The 19344-nt window shown below is 40.4% G+C and overlaps 1 protein-coding gene across 1 annotated transcript in view; it reads left to right on the top strand.

Annotated features, from left to right (window-relative positions):
- Nucleotides 1–19344, top strand: part of LOC116490624 (partitioning defective 3 homolog B-like) — a 100926-nt gene that overhangs the window by 16133 nt on the left and 65449 nt on the right. Inside the window, exon 3 of the mRNA XM_032190003.1 lies at nucleotides 6904–7200. Coding sequence (XP_032045894.1) covers nucleotides 6904–7200 — 297 coding nt within the window. The remainder of the gene's footprint in view (nucleotides 1–6903; nucleotides 7201–19344) is intronic.

Genomic DNA, 19344 nt, shown 5'->3' with positions numbered 1-19344 from the left:
AAGCCAAGAGATGAGGAGTATCTGGTGTGGCTTTTCCTGGCCCTCTCATGCCATTCCTGAAAGCATTCCTGGGTGTGCTCCACAAGCCACTTCTGCTCCACTCCTTTTTTTTTGAGTTTTCTTGAGGTGGTCCCAAGCCCTTCCAGCAGCTGCCTTGCTCTTGGTGAGCTGCTGTCTTCTGAGCCAGCTTTTGCCTGTCAGTGTCTCTGTCACTGATGTCAGGCTAAAGCATTTTACATTGTGTTTGTCACAGGCAGCGAATACATATGTGGTCATTGACAGTAGCTCAGCAGAAACACAATAACTTGTTAAGCCACAGTAACTCAATCGTGTGTCTGAGCTCTGAGCTGCAGCTGGAAGGAGCTGTTGGGGCTGTTAACCCTTCTGTGGCTGTTGCACTCCGGCCTTGTGCAGCTTTTCATGCAGTAATACATGCACAGTCAGCATATGGGATTCGTGTGGGTACGTCAGGTAGGAAGGTTGAAAGTAGATGAGGGCATTTACTTGATTTATAGTGCTGGGGGTGTGCTACCGAGTATTACATGAGGTGTCGATAAATGTTTTCAAAATACTGTGTCCCACTTTCAGAAGTATGTGAGGCATATTAGATACTGTCTTCATTTAACTCATTTTCAAATCATGCAACATGTTTTGAAAATGTTGCCTATGGTTTTATTGAGCTTATATATTTTATCAAAGTACTTTTTTCTACTGACATGATTTGCTGTAGAGAAAGGTTCTAGCAATAGCTAGTGGGTCTTGAAAGTGACAGAAAAGATGAAGATAGGATATGTGTTGGATGCTGTTGAGGAAAAGGTAGGTCACAGGAAATAGAAAGGGCATTGCTTGATGCAGCACTTCTGTTGCTTGTTCTCAGACTGCTGGTGTGCAAAGGTTTTGTTTTTACAGAGACACAGCTAAGGGAAGTTGATGTAGTTGTCATGCAGTGATTTAACTGGAGAGCGTGGTGTTCAGGTGGCGGAAGAGAGCAAGCAGGACTGATATGGGATACCCAAAAGGAAATATATTTAACTTCCCTTCATTCTGAGAGGCTTTTTTTTCCCCTTCCCTCATCAGGAAGTTTGTAGAAACTTCAGTGCTACACTAAATTGTTCAGATGGTGACCTGTGCCTCTCCTCATCTCTGGTTTCACTGCCAGCATCGTGGTGCTGAGTGACATTTTATCTTTTGTCACAAGTTTGCACCAGTTGTTTAACCAGACCCATCCTGTGCTTCAAGTCTTGGACTCTCTTGTAATTACTGTTTGTTCATAATAACTGTAAGCTGGTTGCTATGATAATTGTGTTGATTTTGAATGATTTTCTTTGTGTTTTTGTGGTGGGAAATAAAGATAGTGCTTTTTCAGATGGGAAGAAGTGCAGAGGAAGATGCAGAAATGTAAAACCAATACACTGGGATGCAGCAGAAGTAACCTTCTTAGTAGGGTTGACAGAGCGTTGTAGGAGAGAGAGAAGAAATGCAACATTTATTTTTTCTATATCTCAGTAAAGGATTCCTGTGCACCAACTGGGATGTGCTGCAGAAAAAATGATTGCTTTAAAACTGGGTGAAAACATGATGCTGAAATACAGTGAGCGTATTTAAAACTTCAGAAAAATGCAAAGCAATTTCCAAGGTGAAAAATGTAAGAGAAGGCCTGGAAATCCAGATAAATAGAGAGAAGGAAAGAATAATCAGTCATCTGGCAGTTTGTTTCCATATATTTGAACATTTGGATTGAAGTGAAAAAGAGATCACAGAGCAAACTTTATAGATTCATATGGAAGGGTAGAAAAGAAACACAAAATATTAATGCAGTTGTAATAGCTGTGCTGAAAAGATGAAACATTGATCATGAAAAATTTGACATAACCTGGTATTGGCTGGTCAGTATAATATAGAATGGAAATAATTGTTCTTGAGCAGGTTTGGCTTACAATAGTGGAAGCAATTGGAGGTTGCATTCAGAAGAAGTAGAAGAAGGTAGACTTATTTACAGGAACAAAAGAAAATTGTGGTGACCTAATTCCAGCTTTTGTTGTGCAGAATATACCATTATTGATAGCAGAACAAATTACTCTCGCTGTCAGACATGAAAGCAAAAATCATGTGATGCTGCTGTGCTGCGCACACTTTTGTTTTCAGATAGGTCTTAAGTACCTAGGGGACAGGTGATGTATTGGTCCAAAGAATGTTATGTCTCCTCATTTCTGAGAAACTGTTGGGACTCTTCTTGTGAATGTGTGCCGTGCCTTCCGCACTGGCGTGTGAGAAGACTGTTCCTTGATTGCAATGTCCTCTTGCTTTTCTGCACTCTGTCATCCCACATGGGCCTATAATAATTCCCCACTGTGTGCCATGAAGCTTGTACCTCTGCTGATATATTCACGTACCAAGGTCTGTGTTAGGCTTTTTAATCGCTAATTGAGGCCAAAGCCCTTCAGTTTTCTGGGCTTTTAAGAATCACAGAATCACAGAATTGTCTAGGTTGGAAGAGACCTCAAGATCATCGAGTCCAACCTCTGACCTAACACTAGCAGTCCCCACTAAACCATATCCCTAAGCTCTACATCTAAACATCTTTTGAAGACGTCCAGGGATGGTGACTCCACCACTTCCCTGGGCAGCCTGTTCCAATGCCTCACAACCCTCTCAGTAAAGAAGTTCTTCCTAATATCCAACCTAAAACACTCCTGGCGCAACTTTAGCCCATTCCCCCTTGTCCTGTCACCAGGCACATGGGAGAACAGACCAACCCCCACCTCTCTACAGCCTCCTTTAATGTACCTATAGAGTGCAATGAGGTCGCCCCTGAGCCTCCTCTTCTCCAGGCTGAACAAGCCCAGCTCCCTCAGCCGCTCCTCGTAGGACTTGTTCTCCAGGCCCCTCACCAGCTTCGTCGCCCTTCTCTGCACCCGCTCAAGCACCTCGATGTCCTTCTTGTAGCGAGGGGCCCAAAACTGAACACAGTACTCGTGGTACGGCCTCACCAGAGCCGAGTACAGAGGGACAATCACTTCCCTAGCCCTGCTGGCCACACTGCTTCTTATGCAAGCCAGGATGCTGTTGGCCTTCTTGGCCACCTGAGCACACTGCTGGCTCATATTCAGCTGACTATCAACCAATACTCCCAGGTTCTTCTCTGCCTGGCAGCTTTCCAACCACTCATCTCCCAGCCTGTAGCTCTGCTTGGGGTTACTGCGCCCCAGGTGCAGGACCCGGCACTTGGCCTTGTTGAACTTCATGCAGTTGACCTCAGCCCATCGGTGCAGCCTATCCGGATCCTCCTGCAGAGCTTTCCTACCCTCGAGCAGATCAACACACGCACCTAACTTGGTGTCATCTGCAAACTTACTGAGGGTGCACTCAATCCCCTCATCCAGATCATCGATAAAGGTATTAAAGAGGACTGGCCCCAGCACCGAGCCCTGGGGGATGCCACTAGTGACTGGCCTCCAACTGGATTTGACTCCATTCACCACGACTCTTTGGGCCCGGCTATCCAGCTAGTTTCTAACCCAATGAAGCGTGCGCCAGTCCAAGCCAAGAGCAGCCAGTTTCTTGAGGAGAATGCTGTGGGAAACAGTGTCAAAAGCCTTGCTGAAATCAAGGTAGGCCACATCCAGAGCCTTTCCCTCATCCACCAAGCATGTCACTTTGTCATAGAAGGAGATCAGGTTCATCAAGCAGGACCTGCCTTTCATAAACCCATGCTGACTGGGCCTGATCACGTGCTTGCCCTGTAAGTGCTGCGTGATGACACTCAAGATAATCTGCTCCATGAGCTTCCCTGGAAGAAGATTCAAATAATCTTTTTCAAACTTCATCTGAAAGGCAGAAACAATCTCAAAGTGCCTTGTGAATTTTAGTAGGTGAAGAGCAGGATAATGAGAAGCAAGGACAGCTACCAGCCAGACAGAGTTATTGAGGAGTGCAGGAGCTAACGGTTATTTGTGTGAATTTTTTAAACAAAAATAGATAGATTTTTACATTTCTGATGTAATCCCATGTGGGACATGTAAAATATTAATCCTTCTGCAAGAGGGTTTCTCCTGAAGTCTCTTTATGTATAAAAGATAGAAATCAGCAATGTAGACCTCCCTCCCTGCTTCACTGATGTCTGAGGCCATATTTGCAGTGAGAATCCACCCCCATCATAGCACAATGAGTGCTCTTGGTGAAGGGCTACCTGGAAAATTTGTTTTTTGCACAAATGTCCCAGGTGATAACTTTGCCACAGATTCCTTTATGTGAATGATGAATGTGGTTTTTTTTGCACATGGGCAGACTGGTTTTCTCCACAAAACTCTGCTGTATAATCTCTCTTTTATCTTTATTCACAAGTCCTTGGAGGATAAAGGCTTCTGCATGCTTTCAGATGCTCTTTAATTATTACTAATTTGCTAGCGATGGTTTGTGGTTTAGATGGAAATGAATGATGACCACTACTTTTTAGCTTGTTGTCATATATAGCTCCTCCATGATGACTTTTCTCCCCATACTGTTGTCCATTGTTTTATGAAGAAAAGCATGACCGTTACCAAGGTCTATACCACTGTCACTATTAGTTTTACCAAGAATAAGCTGCACATCCCATCATTCTGTGAATTCCATTAAATTCTCACCATCTCAAGAAGTCCTCAGCCAGATGAGCCAGAGCAATTGGGAGTAAAATGGGAGAAGATACACCTTAATAACTGAATTTATCACACATTGATGCCGGGCTGTGCCCTCCATAAGATTCTCCTGAAAAATTTCCCTTGCGGATAAAGCAAGCGTTGTGCAGAATCTGCTACAACTTCAAGATACTGGCATAGCCTGTGTGAGTTTGTACTTGGTGCTAGCACCTGTCATGACCTGAACCATCATTCAAATGCACAACAGGGAGTACGTGTGGCATTGAAACATGAAGTGAAAGAGAAGTAGGGTGAAGGGTATGGAAGGAGGAGGAGATTGTACAGAGTAGAGAAACTCCAGGAAGAAAAAAGGAGGAATTCTTAGGAAGCCTAAGTGTAGAAACTTGAGAGGTGTCAAGGATACACTTGGATTAGAGTTTATTTCTTCTAATTGACCTTTAATCTCTAAGAATAATGCAGTAGATTACATTTAGGCTTTGTGAGACCTTTTAATGAAAAAATAAGAAAAATAAAAGAAAATGAACTAACTGGGCTGGAATCAAGAACTTGAAGAAAAGCAGAAATGGTGTATTAGGAAAATATTACTCTCTCTCCTCTTAGTCTTTATAAGAAAGTATTTCGAGAGAAAAAAGGTGATGTGCTCCACTGAGGAAACATGGAGTGGAGAACAGACATCTCCTCTGTCAACGGCCTTGTATCATATCATATGCAGGCTCATCCCACTGTAAAGTATGCCTACATTTTAAGCATTTAAAACTTGCCCTTTTATTTGGCACCCTCACTAGATACATCCTCACATGAATAAGGGAGAGGTCTAACTGAAAAGCCTGCATGGTGCACATTAATGTACTCAGACGTATGTGGAGAAAAGCATGTTGTTCTCATTAGAATTATTTGTGAAGCTATAAATCATTTGAAAAGTAATAAACATTTATTTTGATGATACAATTCTAATGGAACAAAATAAGTGGCATGAATCTCATTCTCCACTTAATAGCAGCTGTCTGCCAGACTGGATCATCAGCACCAAGCTCCTGATGGGCTCTTCTCTTCTTTCAAGGAACTGTTTTCTCCATGTCCATTCAAAACTCTTGAAAACATCTTCATTTTTCACTCTGCAGAGTCTTGAGGCTTAACTGAGGGAACCAGGTCTGCTTACACCCTTTGTACTTACTCTTCTTTGGTACAAATTATACTATTCCTTCTGTGCTGATGCTGTACTTCAGATACAGTAAACAATGAATGTTGGCTTCTTCTGTCAATCACTGCATTTCTGTATCTGTCTTCCATTCTTCATTTTTTCATCCATGCTTCATTATTTTCTCTAAATGCTATTTACTGCATACTGTGATCAGCATTCTGCTTGATCCATCTCACGGCATTTAATTATGCTGTGTTGAAGAGTAGCTGAGCAGTTAGTAGAAGTTGCATGTGCTTTGCTATAGGTTGTTGGTTTTTTTTTCCTTCAGCATGAATGTTGAATCATTGAATATCAGCTGAGTTTGAAATTTACCTGAATATGTTTTACTATTCCAAAGAGATTACACAATGGCCCTGATTAGCAGCAGCATTTTGTAATACCACTTAAGGCTTTATCACAGTGGAGTACTGCCAGTAATAGTCTTTAATTCACTTATATGCACCAATTCATCTCTGTCAGGTTTCTATTAATTTCTTTGCTGTTTTACTTTTTCCCTATCCTGTATATAGTGAGGCGTGATTTCCCCATCTATTCAGCCAAAATAAAATTAAAAAAATTAAATCTTCAGCAAATGAACTGTGGTCCTTTAATGGAGAGATGGCAGAGTTGTCTTAAATCAATGTTCACATTTAATCCACTTTTCAAAAGTTAGCTTATTTATAAGAATCTGTGTGGGTCAACTGTACAAGGGACAGTAATCATTTTATTGGCTACTTTAGATTAAATGTTTCAGGACTGGGTGAGGTATATTAACCACAAAGTGGAGAGCAGCTGTAGAATTAAAACCATATGTATGCACAGATATGCATATACACCTCTAAAAAGCCACTATATTCAGCATTGTGTTTTTTTCACCAGAACGATGACCACCTTGGTTACAAAGGTGATTTCCAGAGACAAATGTGTGCACCATTTTGTTTCATCTGGCACCAGTTCACTGCGTAGTGGAAGATCTAAACAGTTGGATTTGGAGCTGGTGCTCCAAATTTACATGATGAATCAGTGTCTGTCGTTGCTGTTGAAGCAGATCCAACTGCATATTTGTTCTTTGTTTTTCATTGTTAGGATTGGTGCAAAGCATCAGGAGTTACGGCAAAAGCAACTGAGAGGCCTGCTTGATTATTCCACTAGTCCTGGAGGACCTGACATTGATGATGATGAGGTGGATCCAAATTATGCTAGAGTGAATCACTTCCGAGAGGCGTATCCAGCAGCGAGCATTTACAGGCCATCATCACCAGCAGTAGCAGAAACCTTTGTGTATCCACGTGATTCTGCTTCAGCACCAATGGAGAGGGAGCACTTGGAAGGATTGTATGCAAAAATAAACAAGCAGCACTACCCACAGACTCCTGGTGACAGGTAACATTGCCACCTGGCATTAGAAACAATAATAGCTTGGCAGAGGGGAGATTGGGGCTGGGCAGGGAGGCTGTTCAGATGCCCCAGGCACCTGTATTTACTGACTTAGAAAGCCATGGATTTCCTCTTAAAACTGTAATTTGCTCTAGCAATGCCCCTAAAGCATCTGAGCAAGACAGCAGTCAAACAGAAATCATTAAAGAAAAGTCCATATTTCACAAACAGAATGAATGAACTGACTTCAGTCCAATTTCTCCCCTGCTGAGAGAGTGCTTTTCCCTTTTTCACTCGGGAAAAGTTCTTAAACTGCAGCAAAAATAATCTCTGGTTTCAGATCCCTTTCGATCTTGCTGATCATCAAATGCCTATTAGTAACAGGTTTTGTATGATAACATGATATATTGCATATTTTTATAGTTTAGTTTTTCCCAGCTGTGTGATATTATGCACTTTCAATTAGGCTGGGGAGAGGACTGGGAATCATGGCATTTTTATGCAGACTGTGAAGTGTGGCTTCACAAGACTGATTGCCTTTCACAGCCTTTCCAATAACCAAGTGGGAAGGAAAGAGCAATTTTTAATCCTTACTGTCAAGGTTCCAGGTTGATAGCACCAAAGAAAGATGGTCAAGTTTTTCCCTGGGTTAAAAAGAAAACAAATTCTGTTGAGGTGATGATTACCCACCATTATGATGGTTTTAAAACTGGATGCTTCTGGAATTTGGGGCTAAAGGAACATAAGTCTTCATTAGTATCACAGTGTTAATGTATTGATGCTGGGTTTTTCAAACCATTATCTGAGTGTGTAGGCATTATAGAGAGGTGCATGTGAAAAGAAGATCTGACAGAGAAAGACATTGGGGACTTGAGGAATTGTTTATGCTTTGAGTTCATGCCCACGTATGGGTAGTGTCTCCCTGTAGCCTCAGTCTCTTCTGTGTGATACCACACTTGTTAATTTTGGAGAAATACACGAGCACAGATACAGGAGTGTTTTCAGTTTGTGGCATCACAGTGCCTTAAAAATGTGTACTGAGTCCTTGTTATAAATAGTAATAAAATACTTCTGACATAAATCTAAGTGCCTAGCAAGGAATTGGCCGAGTATCTCTCTTTTTCACCTAAATACAGTATGGGAGAGATCTTTCCAAACATAATGGCATTGCTAATTCTCTTCTTCTGTATTGTTAACTCTTCCCCTACTGCATAAGGGTGAAGTGGGTGAAATTAGAAGCAGTGATTGAAGCTTTTTGCCATCTAAAGTGTTTTGCTTTCCTAGAAAAGGCTTGAGGTGATTGTTACTGAAGTCGCATGAACATCTGTATATAGTGAAGGGATCTGAAACCAAGTTCACGCTAGCTCGGAAACCCAGAGCTGAGAATTACCATCAGGAGGGAGTCCAAATTCAGATTCACGGATTTTTCAAAAATAAGTATATACAGATGTAACTCAGCATGGGAGTAAGACGTTGTCATAAAGGTTGCTTCATAATATCAGTTTTAACAGAGACTTTATAGCTTAACATTTTAAACATGTCATCAGTTTTGAAGTGTGGTTTAAACATTGTTTTTCCATGCAGCCATGAAGAAATGCCCTAGTCTCTCCCTCTGGCCTCTTTTGTTTGATTGCTTATGTTGTGGCTGTAACTACACTGAATGAACTCTTGACTTGGTATGTGGACATGATCGCAATCCCAACCAAGTCTGGATACAGTGTTGGGGTCCTGGGTTTTACAGTGTATTTATCTGTAATTGCATGTCCTGCCATGATAATTCAGTGAAAAACTAAACAAGAAAAAAAAAAAAAGTTACCTAATGTCTGACCTGTGATCAGAAGTCATGCTGAGAGGCTGTTCCATCTGTTTTGGTTCTGTACTGAAAGACAAACAGTCCACAACAACTTTGCTTTGTTGAATTTCTGAGGCTTGTAGATAGTGTTTAGCCAGATTAGGAAAAAATAGGAAATATGGGATTCTTATTAGGCTGCCTTTGTTCTTTTTTTAAATCTTTATTTCCTTTGTCTCAGAGACAAAAAGGTTGTTGTTACTCACCAGCAGAAATGTGCCAAACCTGAATAATTTGATGTGAATTTATGCAGTGTGTTGTGAGGTCTCAGCCAGCAGTTGTTGAATGTAGTGGCAACTACACGCAAGGAAATCTTTCTGTGCTAGAGGGAGAGTATTGAAAGGAGAAAAGAGATGTGGAAAGAAAAATCTCTGGGTAACATGTTAATTACAAAAACAAATCTGCTTTCAAGGGTCAAGTATGAAAACTGCCTAGTCTGCCTCAGAATGATGGGAAAGGGTTATAATGGATGCTTATTAACCAAACCAAAGTTATTTTGCATTTGCAGGGTGGAACATTTATCAATGCATTTGTCATGTAATAGCTCATGTTTTGGTCCTGCTAACGCATGCATGCTCTCTCAAAGTTTTGCTATTAATTTTACTTTAGATGGATGGCTTTTTCTCCTGCCTCTGACTCTCCACTTGTAATGTGGTGTGTGGAGATTTGATCAGTGACTAGAGTAAATGCAGCTTGGGGTAGAAGGGGGATTTGAACACAGAGAGAATACTTTATTGCATTTTGGTCTGGAAATTCGTTATGTGTCATTATGATAGAGAATTAAAACTCATTATTTGAAATGGTAAGTTCACTTTTATTTTATTTTTGCAGAAGAATGAATTAGCATAATAAATGGCTTGTAGAATTAGAGGCCATTTGTAAAGAAAGAAGCTTTGTGGTCAGATATGTGCCAATCACCACTCACATACTTACCCACCTTCCCTTTTCTCATCACGAGTCCATTGAGTGTCCCCAGTTTATTCTTCTCAGTAGATTCCCAGTTTAAACTGAGAATCTCCCACAGAGATCCCACTATTGCAGAAAACAAAAGCCTGCAAGTGTATGAAGAATGTTCCTTTAATCATTCTGAAGTATGTCTGCTGCCTCCAAGCACTGCTGCGTAGGGCACACGCAGACCTGGTTCACACTGCTCTTTGCATACTAACATTCCTTTACCTACAATTGCATCTGGCATCTCAGGGATTTTTTTGCGTTGGTTTATTTTGTGGGGTTTGCTTTGTCTTATTTTCAACTGTTGTGTAACGTTCTTCTGCACTGCTTCACAATCGTTGGATTTTATTCCAACGATTACTATATTCAGTGAAATAGATTTAATTTTTTTGTGTATATTTTACTGAAAGCTTCGGGATTCTTAACTAAGAGAGGTGCTATATAAATGTAAATTGTCCTTATTAATGAATATAGCGAAATCATTAGCATGATCAGTGTATTCTGTGAATGTTAAGTTAAAGACGGTTAAAAAAAAGCTAGCAAAATCACACATTTCATTGTAAATCAAGCATTTTTCTGTTTATTTGTAATTAGACACAATTTTCTGTAATGCAAATGCCATCCTAGAGGATGGCGCAGCCTGCACAGGCACCTTGTGCAGCTGGGGAACTTGTGGATCTCTGCTGGAGACGTTGTACGTTTCCTCAGCCTGCAGCAGAGGCTTTGCGGTCTGTGGCCCATATGTTCCCGAAACGAGTGGTAAGTCACATTTCTGAGTTTAGTTATCAAGGCTGTACCATGACAGTGCTAAGTTGCACCATGGCAGAGCCTAGGTGTCAGACCAAAGCCAAAAGAGCATATGTAAAACACTTTTATCACTTAAATGTCAGGCATGTCACATGTTGTAACCCTTTCTCACGTTTTGAATAAGCAATTTCCTCTTTTTTCCTCCCTCAAACATGGTGCTGTCAAGTTTATCCAAACACTCTGAGCACATCTCCTGAAAGGTTCTAGAGACATGCTCAACTTATTTGCTCAGCCCAGAACTATGAAACATTTAAAGTCTGATGCCAAACTCTTTGCCAAGTATAATTCTTCATTTATTTATGTGTCTTATCTTGGGGAATTTCAAAGTGCTGGTCTGACAAAAACGAATACAGTTTTCCTTTGTTTAGCAAGAATACATTCAGAGCTGTATCTTGTTGCAGATTTAAGAAAAAAAAAAAAAAAGAAAAAGAAAAGAAAGAAAGAAATCACTGTTTTATTGCATAGGAGTAGAGTCCAAAGCCCTAGTCTGTTCCAGCTCTCGTTTTTTGGAGATGCTATGTTGGGTCCCACTGTAGAAGATATTATGTGGAAGATCTTATCTCCATATGGAAGATTGTACAGTGTTAATTAATTAATCAAAAAAAAATGATCTTCCTTATTTCAGAATTAAAATTTCCTCATGGAAAATTTCTTCCACTCTTCTAGCAAAATGCAAAATTGTAAATGAGGAAAACTATCCCTCTGCACAGCCCAACCTGTGCCCCTCACATGCCACCCTCAGAACCGGTCGGAGGCATGGGGGAGAGGCAAGACACACTGAGCAGTCTGTCCCCTGCCCTGGAGAGGATCAAAGACAAATAGTGGTGTGTGGATCCTGAGAAACTAAATGGTAATCATAAGCTGTGTGTAAACTTGAGAGGAAAGTGAAAAGGATCCACAGTTTTGAAATACAACAAATGGAGAATTTTTGTTCTAAAAAGCAGGCTAAATGCTCATCTTTTGGGCAGGTGTATAGGTAGCTCTGGCCCTGTTCAAAGTAAGCAAGGCCTTAGGAATCCAGAGCTGTACAGAAAAGGCTTTGTTCCAAAAGTGTAAGTTTGGGTTGTCCAGGTACATCACTTGGCCCTCAGCCTGACACTGAAGGGTTTTTTTGTCAGTACAGGGCACCATGGTCATTGCCTAATGTCCATCTACAGCACGTTCTATCACTGAATGGAAAAAGCAATTCACTGCTAGAGGGGTGGGGGGTCTTTTACTTAGGAAAGGTTACTCTTTAAGGTGGATGTTGTAGAGGCAAGATAGAAGTGGAATGAGGCTCTGTGTTGTAGAGGAACAGAAATGGGATGAGGCTCTGAATGTACTGATAGCACTCAAGAAAAACGACAGTCCAGGTAAAGTTCAAAGCGCTTTTTCCCAGGAAAGATCCCTCACCCAGATCCTTCTGCTGTTGGGACCTCAGCCCTGTTGTTCACCTCTTATGGACACCCCAGATTTCACAGAAATCAGGTGACCCTGAGCATTTTAGAGCACATCTAAACAGAAGGACATTGTCAAACTTGAACCAGAGCAGAGCTGCTACTGCCGTGTAATGTGTGCATGGTTGTTTGAGGCCATGCATTCTTCAGCAGAAATAAATTCTGTCAGGAATAGTCACAAATCTGCCTACATGCATCCTGCCTGCTAGGGTTTGCATTTGGATCACCTCACTTATTGACAGATGTGTAAAATTTTATATACTGCACTCCCACAACTCCCTTGTGACTCCTGCTGCAGATGCTGGTGAGCCTGAGCTTTGGCAGCTGTGTTAAGCATTCATATGCATTCAGGTTTTTTTCCCCTCCAGCCCTGTCTTTTCTTATGTGATATATTATTGCATGGAATTATTTTACATTAATTCTGCCTATTTGTTGGTAATGTCCCATTCTTTCTGTTGTTTCTGTTGTTGGATGCAAATGCAAAAGATAGATCCCTGGAGAAAGAGCAGGTCTGTTACTGGAAGATGAGACCATACCAGAGGATACAGAGTGAAATGCAGATGGTGTTGTCAGCCTCTTAAATGTACAAATAAAGACAAAATGAGATCGTCCATACAGCTGGAATGAAATCATATGGCCTTGCATGTGTTGCTGCCATAGCGTATTTCCTACTGTGAGCAAGAGATGCTAAATTCTGCCTCATGCAGGATGTTGTTTGACCAAAAGCTCATACTTGCTTCTTTAATCAGCAGTAGAATAATGTGTGTACGTATTAACTTCTCTCTGTGCCCCCCTTTTTTTTTTTTTCAACAAAATGCCATTTAATTTTAAATGCTAATATGTGTCTTGTTAATGAAGAAGCCAGAATTGACTATAAGGTTGGTAAGCTCCAAGGAACAGTGAGGAAGATCATTACACTTCTGCTCGTAGATAGCTATTTGCGAACCAGCTGATAATGTGCAAAATTAAGATTTTGTAAGTGGCATTTTAAATGAATGGTTAATGGCTGAAGATTAATTAAACAGTCAGAGTTGTTCAAAAGAGAAGCTGTTAAAATCTTGTTTATAGGCCAGTCACTTGCATACTTAAAGTGCAAACCTTAATGGCATGTGGTATTTCCATTTAGCAGGCAAGAAGTGTAACTAGGATATTTTTCTTGAACAAGGAAACCTACCTTACTGGATATACTGTATAGATAGATGGATGTAACATTGTGTGCTCTGTTTTCCTCCTAATTAATAGTTGTCTGGTAGCAGTATAGGCAGTGAAATGCAAAATCCTCTGGGATTTCGGTAATCCTAAATAAAATTGCTAAATCTTATTTTAATTAAAGTTTAAGGGACATGGTTAAATGTGATGTGGTTCTATTTTCCCACTACTCTCCAAATAGCCTGTTCTACTTCATACGCTTCGGGGTTTTCAAAGTGCCCAGCTTTTCATTGCTCCAGGTTGTTTTCTGTCAGAATGAGTCTCCTCAGACCCATCATTAGCCTTGCAGAGTTGCTTCAGCTAAGGGAAGAAAAAAAAAAAAAAAAGTATGTTTTCAGTCAGGTTTATTCTGTACTGCAACTCGGGTTAAATGATGAATGTTAACGTAGTCCCATTTCCCTGACTGAAGAGAAACAACAAGCAGAAGGTCTGTATGTTGCTCACTATTCGGAGGCTTGTTCTTCCAACACGTTGTGATCCAAGAAACTGTTTTTCTTATGTTTTCCCCTTCTCAGCCCGGTTCCCAACTCCTTTTGTTAACTCTCTGCTGGTTTTCCCCTAGCTTCCTGACATAGTTGTTTTGGCTTACCATCTTCTAGCTTCTGGATAAGTAAGAATTTCCAGAGAAAGCCCTGATGACTTAGCCTTGTGCAAGCTTTGCTGTGTAGCCCGATGTGAGGTGAATTTACATTGCTAACCTCAGGGAACTTGCATTCTGTCCAGAACTGTGAGTTTCAAAAAAAAAAAAAAAAAAAAAAAAAAAAATCCTTTTCCATGGTATTTTTTGAGCTCCTACTCAAATGTAGAAAGAAATGTGCAAAGTGAAAGAAAAAGGTTCTTTCACTGCAGCGATAGTCTTTGCCTAGTAAAACTGATCAGTAGATGAGGGTATGGGATTTAGTCTGTGCATATCGTGTCTTTCCTTGGAGGTGGAAGAATACTGAGAGTCTTCAGGTGACATCCCACAAGTTCTCATATTTTCTAAAAGTAAGCAGTCAATAATAGGGGATGATGTCCACAGGGGACATCACAGACCCACCAGCATTGCCAGGTTAAATAGCCAGCAGGAACAGTGCAGTAATTTGGGGGCTTTCCAGCAGCATGACTGCTCATGTCCAGGCATAGTGCTTAAACCTGTATGGTGTTCACACAGCTCAACTCTGTAAGGGAAGCCTTACAATGGAAAGTGTAGTGATCTGTAGGCACCCATAAAAATTGTAGGGAATTCTTAATGTTTTCTGAGTAGAATATTTATACTCTGATTTTCCTGCAGTCCCAGTTTAGTTAGAGTTTACACTGGCAGATCTTTAAGATTTTTCTGCTAATCTTAATTCTTTTGTTTCAGTGAAGTGACTTAGCTCTCAAGTTATAAAAGATGTAACAGGGCTGTGGATCTGACCTCAGAATGAGTCAATGGGAACCTACTTGTGGGAGGTTTGAGGATCTAATAGCAGAATAAGCCAGCTGCTCCTAACAGAGTCCAGGACCTTGCTCCTTGCTTGTGTCAAGATGCTACTGGTGAAAGGTTACCCAAGGACTTAGTAAGCAGCGTTGCTGGCAGCAAGTACAGACAGAAGCATGAACTGCCTTTTGGTCAGCAGAAAACTAAGAATTGATGTTGTTTGAAAAGCTGAAAATCACTCAATATTGTGCTAGCAAAAATATTGGGAGAACTGAAGAGATGTGATGGAAATGGCTTAATAGGCAACAGGATGCAGAATAAAAAGAGAATAATTGTGATTACTGTCTGACAGCTGTGCAGAGCATGCAGTCGATGACAATCTCTAAAACATCCTATTTTTCAATACGTGATCACAAACAAGTCCAGTGGTAGAGACAGCAACTCGAGGGGTCAGAGCAAGCCAAGAAATTGTTTGTTTGTCAGCTCAAGCCTTCTGATGTAGTTAGGTTGGTACATACTCTGCACCTCTGTGACTGACTGACTGTCCTTACATCCCTGAAAGGAGCGCTGGCACCATATGGAGTTCACGCGTACAGTGGCTGAGGAACAGTCTCTCTGGCAGGCCATGCAGCTACAGATCATTTGTTGACATTGATCAAGGTATCTGTATTGATTCTGGGATGGTCTAAGAGAATTGTGACTATTTTGTGGAGAGTGGTGTTAGACTGTTACAGAAAATGAAACAAGTAACTTGTCTTCAACTAGATTGTGGTCTGCATCTGAAGGAAAGTGAGGTCTTTCATTAGGACAAAGGAACATGAGAAAATGATGTTGCTTCAGATAACCACACCGGTTATCTTTTTTATCACTACCTTGTCCTTGATGCCTGGAGGCCATTTTTTAAAAAGCAGTGGAGAGCAATTGCATGAAAGATTTTATACTCTTCAGTTGCCTGCAAAATAGGTAGCTGCCTTCATTTATTTATTTATTTATTTTATCAAATCAAGCTGAAGGAGAGAAAAAGAAAAAAAACACTTATAACAAAGATGATGATGAAAGAGTATGAAATACTGTTAGAAAGTGCTAAAAATCAAATAGCTTGAACATACCTATAAAGCAATAAATGTCCTCTTAATTTGTTTTCCCCCCTTCTTGTTCCAGTTCCTTCAGTGGCAGTCGGTCAGTGTGACATTGCATCCATGTCGCACTCCTCTGAATCTGTGCTGTGCTAGCCCCTTCCCTCCAGTGATTTGGCAGTCGTGAGGAGAAAGAAGCAAGTGTCAGATAGTGTTCTAACATTTCAAACAACATCTTATCGTTCAGTCTCTGATGACCTATATTTGTGGTTTAATTTCTTCACTCACTTAAAATTTTAATCTTAAATATTTTTTTTTCTGCCTAATAGTATCTTAGGGGCATTTCTTCTGAAACCACTATTAACTAGAATACATCCTTCAGCTCTGGAGTTTATCTGTTGTAAACACTTCTGCCCTTAGGCTTTGATGTCTACTTAGTCCTGGTTATGGTTATTACCTTGTAAATGGGAATCAACTGCAAACGATCATTATGGTATTTACATAAAATGCATGGAAAACAATTACTGTGAGACCAGCCTGTAAGTTCAAGCACGGGACATGGTTCCAGTGGAAGTGCTGTGCATGGTCTAGCAGTAGAAAAGTAAGCAAATGCACCTTCAGAGGGATGCAAACAGGTTAAAGCGTGTTCTGTCGGGGGGAAGGAGGGTGCAACTATCTTCTGTGTCAGAGTTGACATAATGCTAAATTGGCTGAAAGACTGCTTTAATTGAGCACTTGCTTGCCCTAAGTGCACTGGTAACCAGGGGACCTGGATTGCTTCAGCGCTGCTCTCAGGTAATGATAGAGGAGGCCTTCTGCAGCTCGTCCCTGCTTTGCAGGTCAGCAGGCACTTCTAGCAAGACAGCGAGGTGTGAGCTGGCGGAGGAGCATTAGGGAGCAGCAGCAAAGTAGCAATAAACCTGTTCCTAATCGTTATGGATTGTTAGTACACAGATTACAAGCAAACAGTCTGCAGTCCATCCTTCACCTGAATAAGGTGCTATTTTCTTCCTTTGACATTTTCTGCTGTCCCTCATTTGAAAAAAAAAAAAAAAAAGCAGGAGGCAGTTATATGGTGCAGCTGTGTACAATGGCAATGTTAAAACAGTGGCTGATGTAAAGGGGACTGGGGGGAAGGGATTGATCTTTTCCTTCTTTTCTCTGTAAATACCACTGTCTGCATCAGTGTTGATACTTTGACCTCTTTGCTACAGAGCTTGAAAAGTCTCTTGCACTTAGTGACATGTCCTGGCTCCAGAACCGAACAGGCAGAAGTCTAACTCTCTGTCTTTGAGCGTTTCTGCAAATAGATTATCAATCTAAATATGATAAGTGCTCAAGTATTCCTCCCCAAATTTAAACTCATTAGCCTAAATACTGGTATTTCTTACATGTCTGTGTGGCTTCAGAAATGATTAACAGTATTCCTTCATACCTTTTAGCCTTTTATCTGCATTCTGCCCACTATCTCATTACTATTAGCTATGGCAAATACATCAAATGGCTGAGCAGCTTCATTGTTCTGGTGTTTTTCTTTTAAAGACCGCAGTGCATAGATACATGTTAATTTCCCTTTTGTATTAAAACCTGCCTCTGAGGAATAAGATTGCCAGTATTCAGGTTTTGGCCAGTAAAAATACTGAGGTCTAATATTTTCTGAATGCTTTGTCTCAGTTCATGTTTTTAGTAGTGCAGTGCATTTGTAGCAGAGGTCTGCTTTTCTGTAAGCAAAAACCTCAAATTACTGTCCCCTGAATTTAGGAAAATGATTTTAATACGCTTTCTAAGTGTTTTCTTTATTTCTGGAGTTAAGAGATGATACATTTAGACACCTGCTCTTGCAAGTGGGTGGAAATTGAAAATCATGCCAAGAAAAATGCTGTTTCGCAGAAAAGTTTCGAAATATGCATTGTTTAGTGTGTGACATAGAAGAGATTATGTAAGGTTTGTGGGCCCTTGTTTAGGAAGAAATCACTCTCGTAGGTCTGTAGCTTTTCTGCTAGCAATACTTACTGCTTACATCTGAAAAAGCACTGTATGAACTACTGTTTTCCCCATCAACTTTGAAAGATGTCTAGGAGGCTCTGGGCACTGAGTCAGCACAGTTCCCTTCCACTTTTACACCAGAACTGTGGTTGTGCTCAAGTAACAGCAGAGGATCCCAACCACTCCACTAGTAAAACGTGTCTCTTTTATCAGTTGTCAGGAGACAACTGATCGGTTTATAGGTAACAAATGTGAATTTGTGCTTACTGGGAAGAAATGTAACTGCTTCTGCATTTACATACATACCTACATAAATTTGGTGGCACACGCTTCATTGCTATAGCTGTTGGAAGTAACACGTGGTAGTCACTGTATATGATAGGATAGCAGCAGTTGCCACAATGCATAAAAGGGATACAAGAACAAATGAAATCATTAATGCTTTTCTATCATATTCTTTCTTATTTCCAATAAGATACCATGCCTGGTACTTAATGGGGCATATCTTTGAAAAAATCAGCAGGTATGATGTTCTGGAAAACATGAAAATCTGCAACCTTGTCTTAGAGGCCAAAGTATTATTTTTTATTTGACATTTTTCTTAAGTACAAATTGTGTCATTGTCACTGTTACATAAGCTAAAAATTGTAAATTTATGTTTCACAATCTGAAAAGAAAAAGATAGCATGTGGATTTGAATCTGCTGTTCAGAAAGAAGACTGATGTGCAAGTCCTCTTTCCATCAAAGTGGCAACATTTCACTTGATTGAGGTGGAAAATCAGAACTGATTCCCATGCCTAGTTCTACCTGAAAGAATGATGAAGTGATGTTTTCTTTTCTGTTTTATACTTATTAGTTTCACAGCCAGATTACTGTAACTTGAGCTTTTTTGCCATACTTCTGCATGACTGTTTTTGTTAACCACTTTTATTACTTTTTAGCCTGGTTTTTGCATCATGCTATTGACAAAATGAGTTTTACATTTTTTTTACCCCAAAGTTTAGAGCATAGAATACAGAAGAAATCCATACAAAAAAAAGTCTGAAACATTAATTGGACTAGACTACAGCATTTAAAGTAACCTATTCTATCGTCCATTTACCTCCCACATGAAATGAAAACTCTATTTTGATCTGAACTGTCACAGATAATTTCTGCACATAAAACACATCCAGAGACAGCTTTCAAATGGAGTTGTCACTTCTTATTTAGCAGGCTGGGGACTCTCTATTGTTGTCAAACCCTCTTTGCAAAAGCATCACTAACACACTGATATGCACAGTTGTATGTAAGAGGAGGAATGGTTGCACAGCCTCCATGAAACAGAAAATTGTATCTAGGTGCTAGAATCCTCTGCAGCTGAATTTACCTACACCTTAGGAGAAAATCCTTTTAGGCTATTTTTAAGAAAATTTTCGTACTATGAGCCGGTG

This window comes from Aythya fuligula, chromosome 6 (assembly GCF_009819795.1).
Source record: "Aythya fuligula isolate bAytFul2 chromosome 6, bAytFul2.pri, whole genome shotgun sequence".
Taxonomy (NCBI): domain Eukaryota; kingdom Metazoa; phylum Chordata; class Aves; order Anseriformes; family Anatidae; genus Aythya; species Aythya fuligula.
Note: the sequence above shows the minus strand (reverse complement) of the source record. Positions and strands in the feature narration are given on the sequence as shown.